Source organism: Coregonus lavaretus, assembly GCF_964263955.1.
Source record: "Coregonus lavaretus genome assembly, chromosome: 40".
Lineage (NCBI taxonomy): Eukaryota > Metazoa > Chordata > Actinopteri > Salmoniformes > Salmonidae > Coregonus > Coregonus lavaretus.
The window spans coordinates 3,144,182-3,164,881 of record NC_140027.1 but is presented as its reverse complement, the minus strand read 5'-3'; the positions used below and the strand labels follow the sequence as shown (position 1 = coordinate 3,164,881).

Genomic DNA, 20,700 nt, shown 5'->3' with positions numbered 1-20,700 from the left:
TCAACCCTTTCTGGTGCCCGCCTGTAGAGTTGAAGGAAATGGTCACATTCGTGTTCTGTTTGATGCTGTTCTCAGGACTGGAACTCATGGTTGGAGATTTGTACATAGCTGGAAGAGAGAGAGGAAGATACATTATATTATGTACATGTGGGTGCTGTTCGCAACAGTAGTTAACAACGTCAGTAGGTAAACATTGTTAAGACAGACGCATTTCGGCATGTGGGCATCCAATCAAATCAAATCAAAATGTATTTGTCACATACACGTGTTTAGCAGATGTTATCGCAGGTATAGCGAAATGCTTGTGCTTCTAGCTCCGACCGTGCAGTAATATCTAACAAGTAATATCTAACAATTTCACAATATATACCCAATACACACAAACTAAGTAAGGGATGGAATTAAGAATATATACATACAGTGGGGAGAACAAGTATTTGATACACTGCCGATTTTGCAGGTTTTCCTACTTACAAAGCATGTAGAGGTCTGTAATTTTTATCATAGGTACACTTCAACTGTGAGAGACGGAATCTTAAACAACATATCCTAGATCTGAATTAATGAAATAATCTTATTAAATACTTTTTTCTTTACATAGTTGAATGTGCTGACAACAAAATCACACAAAAATTATCAATGGAAATCAAATTGATCAACCCATGGAGGTCTGGATTTGGAGTCACCCTCAAAATTAAAGTGGAAAACCACACTACAGGCTGATCCAACTTTGATGTAATGTCCTTAAAACAAGTGAAAATGAGGCTCAGTAGTGTGTGTGGCCTCCACGTGCCTGTATGACCTCCCTACAATGCCTGGGCATGCTCCTGATGAGGTGGCGGATGGTCTCCTGAGGGATCTCCTCCCAGACCTGGACTAAAGCATCCGCCAACTCCTGGACAGTCTGTGGTGCAACGTGGCGTTGGTGGATGGAGCGAGACATGATGTCCCAGATGTGCTCAATTGGATTCAGGTCTGGGGAACGGGCGGGCCAGTCCACAGCATCAATGCCTTCCTCTTGCAGGAACTGCTGACACACTCCAGCCACATGAGGTCTAGCATTGTCTTGCATTAGGAGGAACCCAGGGCCAACCGCACCAGCATATGGTCTCACAAGGGGTCTGAGGATCTCATCTCGGTACCTAATGGCAGTCAGGCTACCTCTGGCGAGCACATGGAGGGTTACCCGCTTTTGGTTCCTTAAAACAGTTTAGATCTTAGAACATGAAAGAATGCAGATTAGCCTCCCCATCAATTTTGATTTTCATTTGTTTAAAGATTGTTGTTTTTAATTACTACAATTCAAAAGCTTCCTTTCATTCTATTTACAAAACTTTCTGTGTAAAAACTTTCTTACTGCCCTATATTTAATTAACAGTATCAAGGTGTGAGATTTGAATAGGAATTTCACAGTGCGAAATATATCCAAAAATATCATACAAAAGATGTTTTATCTGAACAAAGTAAAAAGCTTTAATCTCAATGATCTCATTAATAACAAACAAAGTCACATATAAAAACATACAAAATGTAGCAACAATAAAGTCTGTTATATGGGGTAAAGTGCGGAGTAGGCCTCAAGCAGGCATATCTTTCGGCCGAAAACAGGATGTTGTCTTTTTTTTTTTAACCTATTAACAAATCTCATGATAATCACTTCATATACAGACAGGAGTCTGCTCTCATCTCGGCCTCTTACATTACGAAATAACATGTCTTATTTTTGTTAGAAATGGGAAATAAATGTAACTTTACACACAAACATCTCAAGCCACCATTGTAGATCTAAGCAAAGATCAACAACAAAAAAGTCCCTGACTAGTGCCATGCAGGCTGGCATAGAAATAGGTTAATCATATCTTTATCTACAGTGCCAACTGCGAAGTATGCACATAAGCAAGAAGGAGCAGATACTGTAGAAGATTTGGCAGGAATTGTGGGAGGTGGAGTCTTGTTGTGGACAGCATTCACCTCAAGTTGCCACAATAGAACAACAGATTTCTCTGTTGATATGTAATGCCATCACCAGCAACATGATATCAGAAAAAGGGAACTGAAACAATCATTATATAACTATAAGACAATAGCTGCCTCTTGCATAACACAAAATATTTCTAAATGGTTTTCCAAAATTATCATAATCAACCACCAGGTGAAAATGTCCATGTTCAATTGAAACTGATACCAATTCTCTCAGATTAATAATTGACTCTAGTCCATTGTTTTTCATGTTTACTGTTGCGTTCCATTAAACTGACCTCATGGAGGCGAGCCCTGGGCAAGACATAGATATAGACACAGATCAGACATAGATATAGACACAGATCAGACATAGACACAGATCAGACATAGATATAGACACAGATACTGATTTTCCACCAGCAGAAAAAGGAAGGACAAAACAAAAGAAACTGCTGCAGTAGAACTGTTGAAGCAACAGGCTGGCTGTTGGTAACAAGGTTGGTTAATGTTTAGAGATTACACAAAGTCATAGGTTGAATTCCAAATGGCACCCTATTCTTTCTAGTCAAAAGTAATGCACTATTTAGCCTAACATTTCTTCCCATACACATTGTAGCAGAATCAAAGCTCAGGGAGCATAGTACCAGGCACATTAGTATCCATCAAAACCTGATGATCAACAAATCTTTGGTGAAATGAAACATGTCATGTTGTACAGTCTTACGAAACCAATTTGACTTAATGTTTATGGAAAAGTGCAGTGTTCACTCATTAACAATGTTCCCTCTAAGCTGCGAGTGGGCGCACAGATCCCCGGGAATGCCGTGCAGAAGAAATATCAGCCCATGCAGAGAAGCACGAGATTGAATTTCACTTACATTTCTCGTTTTCCCCGTTAGTTAACACTATCAACGTTTCCCTTTACTGTGGGAATTGTGATCGAATCAACGCAATAATAGCTACTTTCAATGCAACTTACCGAAACAAAATTAACTTTATTTTGTAAAGTGCTTTCTTGCATAAAGCACAACATTTTCAGTCACCTCCTTGTCTGAAGGACAAGTGGATAAACAGGTTAATGTCAAGCCCTGCATGTTCTCTTCTAAAGTTTCATTGAATGTAGGCCTACATTGAACACCACACATTGGCTGCTACTGTAGGCTATTTCCATGTTAAAATGTTATGGGATGCATTTGCTCCATTGTTTTTTATGGTAGGCCACTCTAGTAGGCCTACATTATGATAGCCATACTAGCCTACTTCACCACTGTTTAAACTAACTTAAAATGGGTACAGCCTCAGTGTTCACAGTAAAAGCACGCCAGAAGTTGCACCGAATTTTTGCAACGTTCAAGTTTGCTGGTATTATCAGTAGATTATGAAGAAACAAATGCCTCAATCAGAATGACCTGAGTGCCAAAGTGACTGTCATCGGACACTTAACAGGAAACAGTCCATCAAAGGATAGTGATGGTGACAAGCCCCTTTTTGATCGTCAAGGAAACAGTCCCTTCCAGAGACTGCCAGTTAACGAATCAGTTACTAGAGACTGGAATGCTGATCCTGTGGACTGTCCCTGTTTAGACCTGGAGAGAGGGAGAGGGAGGGAAGGAGGGAGAGAGAGAGTGAAAGAAAAAGAGACCGACAGACAGACAGAGAAGGTGAGAGAGAGAAAGATAGAGAGAATGAGAGAGAAAGAGCATATTGTTACAAAATAATAGAAAGTAAAAACAGGAGAGACACCACTAATCATTACAAGGAACAAGGACAGCATGTAAACTACAAGATAACTACAAGGTTAACTACAAGATAATCAATCATTTAAAAAATGAAGCTATGATGCTGAATAGAAAGAGAGCTATTATAAATACAGTAGATGTAGATACAATTACTTTAGATAGATATATTAATTGTAGATTGAACACATGGACACAGTACCTTTTGCTTCAACATCTTCATCATGCCTGGTATCTGTTTGGTGGCCACCTAAAAAAGAAAAAGACAGTCAGTGATCGTGATGTCTGTATGTCTCATCGTGATGTCTGTCTGTTGGATGGCCACTGTGACCTATAACCGACAAGGACAAGTGAGAAGCTGATCTGTGAGATATTGTGGAGGAATGTCATCTAACATTTAAATCTCCAGAGGAGCATTGCCTCCTCCAAAGTTCAGTGGAATTAACAGTTGAGCAGAAAGAGAAAAGTTAGTCAAGACAGCAAGTCTTCCCTCACAGTGCAGGTAGGCCCATATTTCACCCAGCATTACATAATAGTAAGACGCAAATAAATAATCTCCCTTCACCACAGCCATGCAGCTAAACTACCTTAATTAGGACAGGGGTGAGTCAATTCTTACGATTTCCCCATGAGAACAGTACAAAAGAGGAGCCATCATCATTGGCAACTGGTTTGGTAAAAAATGTGTAATCATCCAGCCTCCATTTTATACTCCACTTGTGACATGTGGTATCTGAACTTCTATAACTTTGGCTGAGGTTTTCATATTGTGGGTTAGATTAACTTTACTCTACTTTGCTGAAACATCTGGAAAGTGTTACTATAGGGGCCCCCTAAAACAGAGGAGATTCGGATATGTGGAGGCCAGGGATTGGTCTATTCAAATCACGCCACCTTATGTTACATAAAGCATAGGATATATATACCATGTTTTAACAAAAGAATGGGAGAGTGATCATATTTGGGATTGGTTTTGTTGCTCTCCAGATTCTGCAGAGTCTGTAAATTGATGCTGAAATCTTTGATATAATAAACTTTTATAAATAAGTACAGTGTCAGCGGATTCCTTATCAACACATCATCGCAGCATCGTTGTTCGGACACCACAGTTGCGTCTGTTTCAACGTTCCATCATGGGCTCCGAGCTGACTCCCGCTCCAGAGGCCGTCAGATAAGGTGAGCTTTCTCACAACTTTGGGCGCTGGTCAGTTCATGTGGCTGTGTGTGCGTTGAGGGAATGCACCGTGAAGAACCTGTGTGTGCCATGCTGTGATTGCTGTGTGATGAGATTCCGTTCTAAATTTTGAAACAACGCAAACAGGGGGGAGTGTGAATATAATAAAGGATCAAAGGAAAAAAATGAATTGATAACACTGGGCCCAGGGAAATTTGGCTTGAATAAAATTAAAGGGAAAAAGGAATAAAATAAAGGAATAAAATAAGGGACAAGGAACTAAGGAAAACAGGAATAAGGATTAGGACGCCGCTGATCTACGGAAGTCCTCAAATGAGGCGATCATTAGATGGGCCGCAAATCCTGGAAAGTCACTAGGTGAATTTTCGGGTCCATTCCAAGGAACTGGGAGATTGTAGAATACAAATTCAATTGTATGTTACCTTTCGATATATAGTTGACGAGCTATATGTCTGAAGTAGCCTCTCATTGAATATCTGCAACTCAAGGCAACAAAAATTTTGGAAGAAAAGGAATAAAGGAAAAGGAGCGGCGGAAGCATGCTTTAGGAACTGTATGAATGAATGCATTCTTGTTGATTGGATAGTTTTCATGTGTGTATGAGAGACAGAGTGTGTATGTGTGTGTGGAAAGAAAGATGTCTCTGCTGTGTTTCAGCTGTGTGGATTGTGCAGAGATTTATATGCTCGACTCATGCTATGATAAGATTTTATGTTAGATATATATACATATATATGTTTTGGTTGAGAACAGGGGTTTTAGTTTTTTGTAAGGAAATCTTTCTTTTTTCTTTTGTTCTCCTGTGGTGTGAGAGACGAGAAGGAGGAGACAGAGAGAGAGGAGGTGCTGACCAGTGCGTCACGCGACAGCGTGTGCTGTCCTGGATCCAGTCCAATTAAGGCCAGTACTGTTCTATCCACAAACGTACTTTCCCTTACAGGATATTATAGACACATTTCTCGATGAAGGGCATTTATCTGTTTGTGTATGCCTAAAATATTTCATGTTGTGACCATTTAGCAGGGGACTTGGCAACAGACTGATCAATTGATGTAATTGAGAATTACACATTGGAGTTTTCTTTGTGCATGGGTTGTTTTGATTAGAGTTGTGTTGGAAATCCAGCACTGAGATTATTCTGTAAAATTAAGGTGATTGGGTGCTTATTAAGCAATTGGTTTGTGGGCGCTGTAGTGTTGCTGGATTACAAGTCTTTATTTTTCGATTGCTCTGAAGTTGACTAGTTTCCTTTATCGGATGTGGTAAGATTGCCACTAATCAATAATTTGGTAGAATAAAAACAAAAAAAACAAAAAAAATAGGAGGGTAAGATAAGATACATAGCTTAAAGTATTTTTTGGTTTACAAATTAATTAGTTTAAAATAATAATAAAATAATTAACTATAAAGGAATATAAAAGAGTTGTTACAATGCGGAAAAAGGACATCAAAACTACGAAAGTAATTACTCCTGTTAATGTAGTACAAAAGAGTAACCCTCTAGTTAATGGTATTGCAAGGTTATCTGGAAAATAGCATAAACGTTGGCCTGACATTGAACAACCATGGCCAGTGGAAGGGACTCTTAACCCAGACGTAATTAAAATAATGCAAGTGCTTGTGTCCACGTATAAGGCAGATCAAAAGAAGGGGAAAAAAGGGGAACAACATAAAGAAAAGAGACAAAGAGAGCTGGGTGTTCTTAAGTTGTTTGAAAATGAGGGACAAAAACTGATAAAAGATACAAAAGATAAGAGACAGAGGTATAGAGAAAATGGCAAAAGAGGCGAAGATAACAGAAAAACTAATGGCAGAAGTCAATACACCTTTCTCACATACGGATTCAGCAAAAAGACCCCCACCTTACGAGGAAGAAGTAGAGTTTAAGGACGTCTATCCTCAGCTTCCAGTGATCATTCAGGAGGGTGATTATTGCATCAGAGATGAAGATGAACGAATAATAGAGAGAGGACAAGCAGAAACGACCATAAAGATGAATCCAAACTCCAAATGTAAACGACACTGTCACAAGCCGGGCTAGAACTCCGGTCTCAGATGTGTAGAGCTGGGGGTACTACCCCTTAGCCACAGAGGAGATGTTGTAGGACCCAAATGAAACACCCAAGGCAATACTCCAGGCAAGTAGATTTAATGTTCCAAAACAGGAGGCAAAACAAAACCACTCCACGAGGGGAGAAAAACAAACTAAAGATAACTTCGAACAACTTACTAGGACTGACACGGTGGGACAAAGCAGGAGACACATAGTCAGGACGCAATAACCAAGTGAGAAACAAGGGGAAAACACACAGCTAAAATACTAAAGGGAAAACAAGGCACAGGTGACCTGGATCAAACTAATGAGGACACATGAGGAAGAACAAAGGCAGAGGGGAACACAGCTGACCTCTAGAGGCCAGGAGACAAACAGGAGAAGCAGGAAGCTGACAGGACCCCCTCCTCTAGGAACGACTCCTGACGTTCCTTCCAGAACACCCTGGCCTCAGGGTGCGAAAATCTCGGACCAACCCTGGATCCAGGATGTCCCTGGCTGGAACCCAGGAGCGCTCCTCTGGCCCGTAGCCCTCCCAGTCCACCAGATACTGCAGAGAGTTCTGGACCCTCCGGGAGTCCAGTATCCGGCGGACTGTGTAGGCTGGCTGGCCGTCAATAATCCTGGGAGGTGGCGGGGGTCTGCGTGGGGGGGCAAAGGGAGAAGACAAGACAGGTTTAATAGGTGAAACATGGAAAGTGGGGTTAATACGAAGGGAGCGAGGGAGAACCAAACGATAAGACACAGGGTTAACCTTTCTAGCAATGCGGAAAGGGCCGATGTATCTCTGGGAAAGCTTCTTGGATTCGACCCGGAGGGGCAGGTTCTTAGTGGCCAACCAAACTCTCTGACCAGCTCGGAAACTAGGGGCCGTCCGGCGGTGGCGATTAGCCTGACTTTGGTATCTCTGGGAGGTCCGAAGGAGGGCACGCCTGGCCTTCTTCCAGGTCCGCCTACAGCGTTGGACAAAGCGCTGGGCCGAGGGAACACCAACCTGCGCCTCCTCCTCTGGAAATAATGGAGGGTTGTAACCGAACTGGCATTCGAATGGGGACAATCCGGTGGCTGAGGACTGGAGGGTGTTGTGGGCATATTCAGCCCAAATGATATAGGTGGCCCAAGACGTGGGATTACTGGCCGCCATACACCGCAGGGTGGTCTCCAGATCCTGATTAATCCGTTCCGTTTGGCCATTAGACTCTGGATGGAACCCCGACGATAGGCTGGCTGTGGCCCCAACAAGCCTGCAGAAGGCCCCCCAAAACCGGGACGAGAATTGGGGACCTCGGTCAGAGACCACGTCCAGGGGAATACCAAATATCCGGAAGACATGGTTCATGAGGAGCTCAGCAGTCTCCTTAGCCGAGGGCAGCTTGGGCAGGGGAATAAACCGGGCAGCCTTAGAGAACCGGTCTACCACCACTAGGATGACGGTGTTGCCCTGGGATAGAGGAAGTCCCGTAACAAAGTCCAGAGAAAGGTGTGACCATGGCCTTCGAGGAACAGGTAAGGGATGGAGCAGTCCCTGGGGTCGCTGGCGTGTCGACTTTCCCTGGTTGCACACAGGGCAGGCCTCAACATAGACCTGCACGTCCTTCTTGATGGACGGCCACCAAAACCGCCGTCGGAGGAACTCCAGTGTGCGAGCACTGCCTGGATGGCATGTCAAGGGCGACTCATGACCCCACTGCAAGACGCGGGCCCGAACAGAGAGAGGAACGTACAGGCGACCGGCAGGACCACCGCCTGGATCGGGCTCCTGGACAAGAGCTTCTCGTACCCCTCTTTCTAGTTCCCACTGAAGAGGTGCGACGATCCTAGACCTCGGAATAATCGATGCCAAGGGCTTCTCTTGTACCTCGGGAGAATAGACTCGAGACAGAGCATCCGGCTTGACGTTCTTGGTGCCAGGTCGGTAAGTCAGGAGGAACTGGAATCGATTAAAGAAAAGAGACCATCGTGCTTGCCGAGGGTTCATCCGCTTAGCCTGTTGGAGATATTCCAGGTTCTTGTGGTCTGTGAGAACCTGGAAAGGGTGCTGAGCCCCCTCAAGCCAATGGCGCCACTCCTCCAAGGCCAGTTTTACCGCAAGCAACTCTAGATCCCCCACGTGGTAGATGCGCTCGGCCTCAGACAGGCGGCGAGACATGAAGGCACAAGGGTGTAATCTCCCATCCGCACCCCTCTGTGACAGGACGGCTCCTACCCCCACTTCTGAGGCGTCCACCTCCACCACGAAAGGTCTTTCTGGGTCAGGGGTCACCAGAATCGGAGCAGAAGTGAAGCGGCGCTTGAGATCCTCGAAGGCCCCTGCTGCTTCCGGACCCCAGTGAATCTTGGTCCCTCCTCCCTTGGTAAGCGTCGTCAAGGGGGCTACCACCGAGCTGAAATTCTTGATGAACTTCCGATAGAAGTTAGAAAAGCCAATGAACCGTTGAACCTCCTTGACCGTGGCAGGTGTGGGCCAATCGTGGACCGCCTTGACCTTCTTGGGATCCATCTCTAGGTGCCCGGGAGTGACAATAAACCCGAGAAACTGAGTCTGAGAAACATGAAATTCACACTTCTCAGGCTTAACGTAGAGGTGATTGTCAAGGAGCCTCTGGAGAACCCGGCTAACATGCCCCTCATGCTCCTTCAGTGACCTCGAGAAGATGAGGATATCGTCCAGGTACACGAAGACGAACAGATTAAGCATATCCCGGAGAACATCATTAATCAGGGCTTGGAATACTGCGGGGGCATTGGTGAGCCCGAACGGCATCACCCGATATTCATAGTGCCCCGTGGGCGTGTTGAACGCCGTCTTCCATTCGTCTCCTGGCCGGATCCGCACGAGATGGTAAGCATTGCGGAGATCCAGCTTAGTAAAAATGGAAGCCCCTTGAAGCAGCTCAAAAGCAGTGGCCATGAGAGGAAGGGGGTATCGATTCCGAACCGTGATCTTGTTGAGTCCCCGGTAATCAATACAAGGCCTAAGACCCCCGTCTTTCTTTTCAACAAAAAAGAAGCCCGCCCCAGCCGGGGAAGTAGAGGCATAGATGAGGCCGGCTGCCAAGGACTCCTTAATGTAGGTGTCCATAGCTGCGTGCTCGGGGGAGGACAAGGAAAAGATCCGACCTCTAGGAGGGCAGCACCCAGGGAGTAGATCAATGGCACAGTCATACGTGCGATGAGGCGGTAAGGCAGTAGCCCGGGCCTTGCTGAACACTGCCTTGAACCAATGGTAAACACTGGGGACTCGGGAGACGTCAACAGACTCTTGAAACTGGGTACTAGGGGCTGAGGGACTCTGAAGCATGCAGGTGAGTTGGCAAGTGGGACCCCAGCTTAGAATGGTGCCAGTAGGCCAGTCGATCTGGGGATTATGTCTGCATAGCCAAGGGTGACCCAGGATAATAGGATACTCGGGAGAGTCAATGAGATAGAAGGTCTCCTCCTGCTGGTGTTGAGAGATGGTAAGTCGCAGGGACTGAGTCGCCTCAGTAACCTTTCCTGGTTCCAGAGGTCTGCCATCTAAGGCTGTAACTGCCTGGGGTTGAGGAAGTAGTTGGGTAGGGATCTTAAGTTCCTTAGCCAAGGTTACATCCATAAAATCACCTGCGGCACCGGAATCGATCATAGCCTGGACCCGATGCTGGTGGCCCTCCCAGGACAGAGTGGCTGGAATAGCTAGGACCGCGTTAGTAGGAGGAGCTCTAATTTTCCCCATCACAACCCTCCTGTAGCTGGGCGGGGACAGGCGTTTCCCGAAAGCTCGGGGCAAGTGGAGCGGAAATGGCCGGCAACCCCGCAGTAGAGGCACCGACGCTCCCTCATGCGACGTTCCCTTTCGTTGGGAGAAAGCCTGGAACGGCCTAACTGCATGCTCTCCGGGGAATCCTGGGGCAGTTCAGGAGCTGGGGCAGCTCTGAATGACGGAGTCCAAACAGGAGAAACAGAGCTGCTCAGAGGAACTTGGGACTGAGACACCTGACGGCGAGCCGTTCTCCGCTCTCTTAGACGATTGTCCAGGCGGATGGCCAAGGCTATGAGGGACTCGAGATCTCCAGCTGGTTCTCGGGTGGCTAACTCATCTTGAAGGGGCTCAGATAACCCTCCCTGAAAGCAGACCCTCAGCGCTTCATCATTCCATCCGCTCCTTGCTGCTATGGTCCGGAAATCAATGGCAAAATCTGCCGTGCTTCGGGGGCCCTGACGGAGAGACAGTAGGCGCTTGGAAGCCTCCCGCCCACTGACAGGATGATCGAACACCCGCTTGAACTCTTCTACAAATGCAGCGTGGGAGTCACAACAGGCCTCCTGGGACTGCCACACCGCAGAAGCCCAGGCGAGCGCCTTTTCTGAAAGAAGGGTAATGATGTAGGCAATCTTGGAACGGTCTGTGGGAGAACTTGAGGGTTGGAGCTCGAAGGTGAGGGAGCATTGGGTGAGGAAACCCTGGCAAGAGCTTGGATCCCCAGAAAAGGGCTTGGGAGGTGGTAGTCGGGGCTCCGCCAACCGAGAAGGCCTGTCGTCACTGGGGGGTGACCTGGGGGAAGGGAGAGGACCAGGGAGGCGTTCAAAGAGCTGGCGAAGGGCACTCATCATTTCGGCCAAGAGTTGAGAATGACTAGCCATCAGCTCCTCTTGTCGGCTGAGAACGGCTTCATGGCGCTGGAAAGAAGCCTCATGTCGAGTGATCACCGCCAACAGGTCCTGGGAACTGAGTGTTTCTGGGTCCATGATTGACTTGGTTATTCTGTCACAAGCCGGGCTAGAACTCCGGTCTCAGATGTGTAGAGCTGGGGGTACTACCCCTTAGCCAAAGAGGAGATGTTGTAGGACCCAAATGAAACACCCAAGGCAATACTCCAGGCAAGTAGATTTAATGTTCCAAAACAGGAGGCAAAACAAAACCACTCCACGAGGGGAGAAAAACAAACTAAAGATAACTTCGAACAACTTACTAGGACTGACACGGTGGGACAAAGCAGGAGACACATAGTCAGGACGCAATAACCAAGTGAGAAACAAGGGGAAAACACACAGCTAAAATACTAAAGGGAAAACAAGGCACAGGTGACCTGGATCAAACTAATGAGGACACATGAGGAAGAACAAAGGCAGAGGGGAACACAGCTGACCTCTAGAGGCCAGGAGACAAACAGGAGAAGCAGGAAGCTGACAGACACGTCTGGAAACTAAGGGTAGAGTGAGGTTCAGGAGGATGGAATTTGAAGATGATGATGATCAGAGTGATTCAGAAGAGATCATGGGTGGATATGACCCTGTGATCGGACGGAGGTTGGCCAGAGCGGAAAGAAGGGGTGATGGAAGTTGGAAGAAGAAGGATACAAGAGATCCGACCTCTGATGAAAGTGAAGATGGAGACAGCGATGAAGATTTGGAGATTAAAGGTGCTTCATGTTCAAGAGGACTTTATCCTACAATGACTAGCACAGAAGAAATAGAAAGAGATATGGATCGATGCATATCATGCTTGGATAAGTCAAATAATTTAGAAGAAGTAAGAGAATTGGAAGAACAACTCGAGAAGCTGAAGATACAGAAGGAAAAACTGCTGAAAAAAGGATCCCAAAAATTGGAGAGGAAGTATACATTGCGCCCAAGAAAAGGGAGCACAAGTAAGAAGATGATGCCAGTGATAATCTGAGGACAGAACCTGGAGTATAAGCCTCTGCAGAATACCGATATGTCAGATATACTTGAGAAGCTGCCTACTCTTCAAGATGGAGCACATCCTTGGATTTCAAAGTTGGAAGAAATTACGGTGGAAACACAGTCTGCCATAAGAGACATTAAGAGACTTTTGGCTAATCTCCTTGGGATTCCAGGTATGGAAGACATTTTTCAGAGAGCTGGACTTAATCGATATGTGGGGACTGCGGTGAATGATCCTGAGTTGTTAGCTGCAAGTAGAAATTGGCTGTGGAGAGCACTGAAAGATACGTTTCCAACAAATGTGCATCCTGACAACATTCTGATTGACCCACTAGGACAACAAGAAAATCCGAGAGCCTCTGTGTCAAGAGCTCATCAAGTGTGGAGAAATATTACCGGAAATGATCCAGATGTGAGTCAAATGGAGCAGTCAATTTTGCGAGCTAAACTGCAGATGGGGCTTTCCTCACCAGTAAGGAGCAAATTGGCAGAGGTGGTTGGACTTGGAAGCATGGCAAAAGGTATCTATACAGATCATATAGCCCATCAAGTGGATCTATACAGGAAAAAGGAACACAACCAGAAAGAACAGGACCAAGAAACTCTCAGAAAACTCAATCAAATACAACTGGTGGAGAATAAGAAGAAGGAGAAGAAACAGGCTTTGGTTATGCAGAATCAGTGTTCACCAAATCAACAAATCACTGCCACAGCTTCAACCGAACCAGGTCCAACCGCAATTGTCCCAGCCACCACTAGTGGTACCAGTTGTTTCATATCCACAGCCAGTTTCCGGACAGACACAGAATTGGAGAGGAAGAGGATGAGAAGGTTTAGGAAGAGGAAGAGGAGGAAGATTTAATCCATACTTCCAGCAATCTTCAGAAGTGTGTTATAATTGTGGACAGGTTGGTCACTTTGCCCGTGAGTGTAATGGGCCAGGAGGAAACACTATAGGAAATTTCAGAGGAAGATACAGGGGCCAGTCAAGATCATTTGGAGGACCGGTGAACCCTTATAGGGGCCCGGAGCCAGGATTCTAGAGGTGCCCAGAAGATCCGAAAGGGGGGTGTCAGCTGGTAGCATCAGGACCGGAAAAAGATCCAACAATTGAGGTGAAAGTAAACAACCGACCATTGGAAGTGATGGCAGATAGCGGAGCTGCTTTCACCTGTGTTCGGCCTGAAGATGCTACACATCTCCCCATGTCCAATTAACTGATTCGGACAATCGGGTTTGAGGGAGTGAAACAGCTGATTCCTCTTACGGAACCAATTGAGCTCTGCTATAAAAATCAGAAAACTACAATACCCATACTGGTATCGGAACATACACCTATTGCATTGTTGGGAAGAGATGCATTGTGTAGATTGAATTGTACAATAAAATGTACGCCAGACGGCTGTCTGGTAGAAGTGCCAAAAGAAACGGTTTACCAATTGTTGATGACGACAGAGTGACTCTTCTTCAGTATTTTGGATTGGAAATCTCAGTGCAGATTTTTTGAAGCCGGCTAAAATATGGGAGAAATTAATTGTGGCAAACATGCCAGATGCGAGGCTTCCGGAATATCCATTTCATTGTACGCTCAAGTATTTCAAGAATGCTGCCCAATCGAACTCAGAGGAATGGTTGAGTCATCAACCAAAGAAAGTTCAACTCAGCTCATGTTGCATAATTTTAGGACCACAAGGAGCAGCTATGAAGATAAACACAGACGATTATCTGGATAAAGAATTTGAGATTGAGAAGAGCGTGCCACATGTGACCTTGTTGGTTTCTGAAGACTATAAGCAGAAGCATATAGGAGAAATGATGATAGAAGCAGAGAAAGCTGTTTTTGTACCGATGAAAGAGAATTTGGCGATTTGGAGGAGTGAAGATCAGCGATTTCTCAAAATCATGATTTCGGCTCAAGGACAAGGACAGCCACAAGCTGTACGGATGACACATGAATCTATTTGCAGTGCGAAGATGGATTCAGACCCTATGAAAGAGGAGATGTTGCAACAAGTTCCAGAATGTTTGTGGTCTCAACACAGTACCGATATTGGACTTGTGAAATCAGCCCAACCGGTGAAAGTTGAACTTCGACCAGGAGCCAGACCTCCTTGGAAGAATCAGTATCCATTGAAAGATGAAGCAATCCAAGGGACCGAACCACAAATTGAAGGACTTTCGAAAGCAGGTGTTTTGAAGACAATAAAAAATCCTCAGAGTAACACGCCTTTGTTGCCTGTGAAGAACCCCGATGAGACTTGAGAGCAGTGAATGAAGTAGAAACTGATTTTCCAGCAGAAGTGCCAGACCTGCATACCTTGTTAGCCCAAATTCCAACTGATGCGACACATTACACAGTGTTAGACTTATGTGGTGCATTTTTTTGTGTTCCACTTAGTGTAGAAAGTCAGGGTTTATTTGGGTTCACATATAATGGACAGTTCTATGAGTACAGGCGATTGCCACAAGGGTTCAAACATAGTCCTCACATTTTCAATAAAGTACTGAAGGACGATTTGGTAGGGATAGATCAGATATTGCAAAGCACTGTCATTCAGTACGTGGATGATATAATTATCTGTTCACAGAATGAGGAAACATGTCATAAAGACTCAATTAAATTGCTACAGATATTGGCAGAAAAGGGCATAAGGTTTCACAGAAAAGGTTGCAATATTGCCAGGAGAAGGACACAGAAGCATTTCTGACAGTCAATTGGAAGCTATTCGTAAGGCTCCGAAGCCTAGAACTGTCAGAGAGATGATGACATTTCTTGGTATTTCTGGTTATTCTTCAGCCTGGGTTGAGGGCTATGCTAGTTTGACGGGACCTTTGAGAGCTATGGTTAAAGATACTGGGAATGGTCAACTCCATAGCAATCTTTCCTGGACACAGGAAGGCCTTGTAGCATTTGAAACGATCAAACAGAGGTTACAAGAGGCACCAGCACTCACACTACCAGACTACTCTAAGAATTTCTTGCTATATGTGTCTACTTCTACTGGAGGTAAATATGCATGTGCAGTTCTTTGTCAGCCGACAGGTACAGGGACGAATCCTCAACCTATTTCCTACTACTCTACTGCCTATTCAGAAGTAGAACTAGGGCTACCACTGTGCTACAGAGCAATGGTGGAAGTATAGTTAATGTATGACAAAGCATCATCTGTTACGATGGGTTACCAGTAACAATTCTTACCCATCATAGTCTCAGAAATCTTCTGAACTATGGAAAATATACATTAACTATGCCTAGGCTCAGAGACTATCATAGGCTCTTAGAGCAGGAAGATGTCACCCTAGTGAGGTGTGATACGGTGAATCCAGCCGAGAATTTGCCAACTTCAGAGGATGGTGAGCCACATGATTGTGTTCAAGAAGCAGAGAAATACTTGAGGCTTAGATCAGATTTGCAAGCCCTTCCATTACGTGAGACAGACCTGGAGTATTGGACTGATGGGTCTTGTTATCGTGTGGGAGATAAATTGTGTGCTGGCTATGCAGTAGTTAAAGCCCAAGGAACTGGATTTGTTGTTGAAAAGGCTGAAGTAATACCACAGCCTGCCTCCGCACAACTTGCTGAACTTGTGGGGCTAACAGAAGCGTGTTTGTTAGCAGAAGGAAAGCGAGTGACGATATATACTGATTCTGCATATGCACATAATGTATGTCATTTGTTTGGAGCAGTGTGGAAAGGTCGAGGGTTTAAGAAAACGGATGGTTCTCCGATACAACATCACGCGCAAATAATGAAACTGTTGCATGCTATGATGAAGCCTAAAGAGATAGCGATAGCTAAGTGTGCAGCTCATAAAACAGATGTGTCAAAAGTCACACAAGGGAACAAAGCTGCTGATGAAGCTGCAAAAGCCGTCACAGGAGCGGACAAATTGGGCAAGGTTTTTCTGGTCACTCATGGAGTGGACTTGGAAGACAAAATTACGCTTAAGGATGTGATTTTGATGCAGGAAGCTGCTTCTACGATTGACAAACAGTTATGGCTAGACAGAGGTGCCGTCAAAGATGTTACGGGTCTTTGGAGAAACCATGAGGGGTTGATAGTAGCGCCTCTAGACCTATTAGGTCTGATGATTCAGGAAGCACATGGGTTAGCTCATGTTGCAAGGGGGGAGGTTAGGAGAAAGATCACAAAGGAGTATGGTTTTTGGGCACCATATTTGCTTGAGCAGGTTGACTATGTCATAGGCAGGTGCACAATCTGTCTGAAAAATAATGTTTGCAGGGGTGTGACTGTTCTTCCTGGTCACATTCCAACACCGAGAGGTCCTATGCGTGAGTTGGTTATCGACTTTGTTGATATGATAAAACCAGTTGAAGGGAAAAGATACATGCTGGTGGTTGTGGATAGATTTTCACGATGGCCGGAGGCCTGTCCAACCAAGCGAAAAGACGCTCAGTCGGTTGCCAAGTTCTTGTGTAAAGAAGTCATAAGCAGGTGGGGACTTCCCGATCAAATATCCTCAGATAATGGGAAAGAGTTTGTGGATAAATCAGTGAAATTGATTTAGCAAAAATTGGGAATTAAGCAACGTCTAGGAGCAGTTTATCACCCACAAAGTCAAGGGATTTGTGAAAAAATTAATGGTGTTTTGAAAAATCGCATTGTCAAGATTTGCCAGCATACGGGTCTAAACTGGATAGCGGCGCTCCCTTTAGCATTAATGGTGTGTCGCTCAAGTGAGTTGCGTGATCTACGTATGACACCCCATGAACTGGTCACAGGAAGAAGGATGCCTACGCCTTGTTTGCGAACAAGCGGAAAGGGTCCAAGTTTGGCTCTTTTGGAAGATTAAATGAGAGCATATGTTACATATATGGCCAATTTTCATAAAAAGTTATCCACATATATTTCTGACAGGCAAAGAAAAGAAGAGGTGCAGGAGAAGCTCGATGAGCAAAAAAGGAGTACAGTGCAACCTGGGGACAAGGTGTTCGTGAAGGTATTTAGAAGGAAGTGGTATAACGAACGCCGTGAGGGACCATTTGAAGTTGTTCGTAGTACTGGAACGGCTGTCCAGGTTAAAGGGTCTCCAACGTGGTATCATTTGTCATATTGTGTTAAAGCGCCTAGAGAAGAGGTGCCACGCGCAGAGAGCCAAGATGTTGAAGTCTCAAGAGAGCAGGATGAAGATAGGGAAGAACAGACAGAAGGAGAGATGCATGACAATATCCAGAGTCAAAACCCAGAAGGAGAGATTGTCCATGCTGTGGACAACGTTGATGATCATGTGTACACTTCTGATGATGTCAGACACGACTCTGCAATGGATGGACAGGAAAGGAGATTTGGGGACATTGATTTTCAATACGTCCCAGAAACAACAGGGCATATTTCAGTGGAATGTGAAACCGCAGAGATCACCAAGGGCAACTCTGTTACAGGAGAAGCCGGTGATTCGGTTAGACAAAGTAGCCCCAGACCAGTTCAGAAAAAAGTCAGACCAAAACGTTACGAAAACTAGGGTTGAAGTAACTCTAGGAAAGTCTTTGTTATTGACTTTTGCGAAGGCTATGATATTGAGATGGGTTGGAGTTGTGATGCCTGGAGACAACACTCAGATGCCGTTGTTAACCGTGACTGATCTAGATGGAGATGAACAAGTGGTACTGGATGGAGTATTGATGGATAGATATCCATTTTGAATATCTGATTGTGCGATAATTTTCAAATTTCTTTGCATATTGTTGTGATATTTAGTGTTTTCTTATGAATCAAAGGGGGAAATGGAATGTGATTCATTTTTATATATAATTTTTTTATATTATTTTTGATATTTATGTTTTAATTTTCATGTGTTGCTTTGCAAAAGATACTGGTTGGTGTTTTCTTTTCTTCCAGAAGCATATGGGGAATGTGCAGAGTGGGATTCAAATACTCAAACATGGACAATATGAATGGACTGGAGGAAGCTGAACAAGGACGGTGTGGAAATGTTCCGATTTCATCATCGACGTTGCATTGAAAGTCGATACTGCTGAGGAGCTGCAGTGTAGTGGACTACATTCCAGTGTCTGCACTGATATATATACATATTTGCATGTGTAATACATAATTTGTGTCATATTCTTTCTGTATTCATGTTTTGAAGAATTATGTTTTCTGTTGTTGGGTACATGTGGGGACCTCAGATGTTTTTCTTTTTTCTTTGACGCTTAGGGATATTGGGTCTAGGCAGGGACAGAGAGAATCCACGGGAGGGTCCGATGGGTCGACCAGCCTGAATGTGGAATTTTTTTTGATTTTTTGTTTTTTTCTGAGGCTTTCACGTGTATTCGATTGCACCATAGCTTAAAATGCATTGATAAAGATTTATAAATTGATCTGGAGTACTTAGGTGGTCGCCTGGGGCAGAGGGGCCATGAGAGAATGTTCCTATCTTGATTGATTGATGGATATTTGGAAAGAAAGCTGCCAGACAGGTTTTTCGCTCTTACACTCCATAAAAATGTGTTCACACTGCATAAACTTTGTTTTATTGCTAAAGTTACACAAGAAGCTTGATGTAATAAAAATTGTTATTTGTCATAATCCTATTATTTTTGTTTTCGAGACTTAATTAGTCTCGAAGGGGGGAAATATGTGGTATCTGAACTTCTATAACTTTGGCTGAGGTTTTCATATTGTGGGTTAGATGAAATGTACTCTACTTTGCTGAAACATCTGGAAAGTGTTACTATAGGGGCCCCCTAAAACAGAGAAGATTCTGCTATGTGGAGGCCAGGGATTGGTCTATTCAAATCACGCCACCTTATGTTACATAATGTTACTTTCATTGCTCTCCAGATTCTGCAGAGTCTGTAAATTGATGCTGAAATCTTTGATATAATAACCTTTTATAAATAAGTACAGTGTCAGCGGATTCCTTATCAACATATCATTGCAGCATCGTTGTTCGGACACCACAGACGCATGTGATGAAACACTTCCCTTTGACTTACATTCAATCACTATAGTAGTAATGTTTAATAGGATAGCTAAGATAGATACTGTGTGTACAGCATATCAGATATTATACAGGGACAGATACAGGGACGGACTGGGACCAGAAACCAGGTCCATGTTTGCCCCTGGAGGCCCCCATACCTGCCCTAGACTGATAGGACAGACACTGTGTGTACAGCATATCAGACATAAGGGCCCAATGCAAACAAAGTATCTCCCTCTGAAGCTACAGTAAAGAGGGACAGATAGAGGATGTGGTTAGTGAGGAGATTTGGAAGGTGACAACAGACAGACATGTTCCGTGTGATTGGCCACGGTTTCACAGTTTTACTGTCCAAGGCTGAGTGGCTAGTTTCACAAACCAAAAGCATGTGAATGCTAGCCTGGTCAAATAGCTGTTTGTGCTACTCTTGCCAACTCCATAGCTCATTGTCAAGACAAAGATGCTAAGCATGACGATGAGTGACGAGTTGTCATGATAGCCCAAACAGACTGGCACTCAGGCTATGTGAATGCATTATGGAGTATTGCTTTTGCCTTGGAAAATTGAATAATTTGTTGAGTTATAATTTTGATCAAAAGTCCAAATATGATGTTGGTCATTATAAAGTATATGTATTGCTTTTACAGGGAATTCTGTGAACTGTCTAGAAAATATGGGAAACCATAAACCCAAAGTGATAAATAAATATAAACTATTCAATATTTAAATAAATACTGAATATCTAAGGACATACTCATTAATGGCAAGGTGGACTGCCTTCGAGCTCCTGTAAAAAAAGACACAAAACCTAATATTACAATTTATCTTAAAACAAATTACATTAAAAAGATCATAATTAAACCAAAAGCGATGTTGATGAACAATAGATAGCCTACTAGTGCAGTTAATACTTAATCCATTAATAGATAATAGTATTATTATAATATTATACACTGAGTATACAAAACATTTAGGACACCTGCTCTTTCCATGACATAGACTGACCAGGTGAATCCAGGTTAAAGCTATGATCCCTTATTGATGTTTAAATCGACTTCAATCAGTGTATGGGAAAAACAAAAGATTTAAGTGTCTTTGAATGGGGTATGGTAGTAGGTACCAGGCGCAACTGTAGAACTGCAA

At 44.2% G+C, this 20,700-nt stretch overlaps 1 protein-coding gene across 2 annotated transcripts in view; it reads right to left on the bottom strand.

The window, feature by feature from the left end:
* Positions 1-1,452: 1,452 nt before the first annotated feature.
* The window catches only part of LOC311113743 (uncharacterized protein), a 32,913-nt gene continuing 13,665 nt past the window's right edge, over positions 1,453-20,700 (bottom strand). Inside the window, exons 6-8 of one of the 2 annotated variants that reach the window (XM_084157044.1) lie at positions 20,312-20,344; positions 3,901-3,948; positions 1,453-3,548 (exon numbers count right to left, since the gene is read on the bottom strand). In XM_084157044.1, coding sequence (XP_084013170.1) covers positions 3,505-3,548; positions 3,901-3,948; positions 20,312-20,344 — 125 coding nt within the window. In that variant the 3' untranslated portion in view covers positions 1,453-3,504. The remainder of the gene's footprint in view (positions 3,549-3,900; positions 3,949-20,311; positions 20,345-20,700) is intronic. The other variant, XM_084157045.1, reaches the window with a different exon arrangement.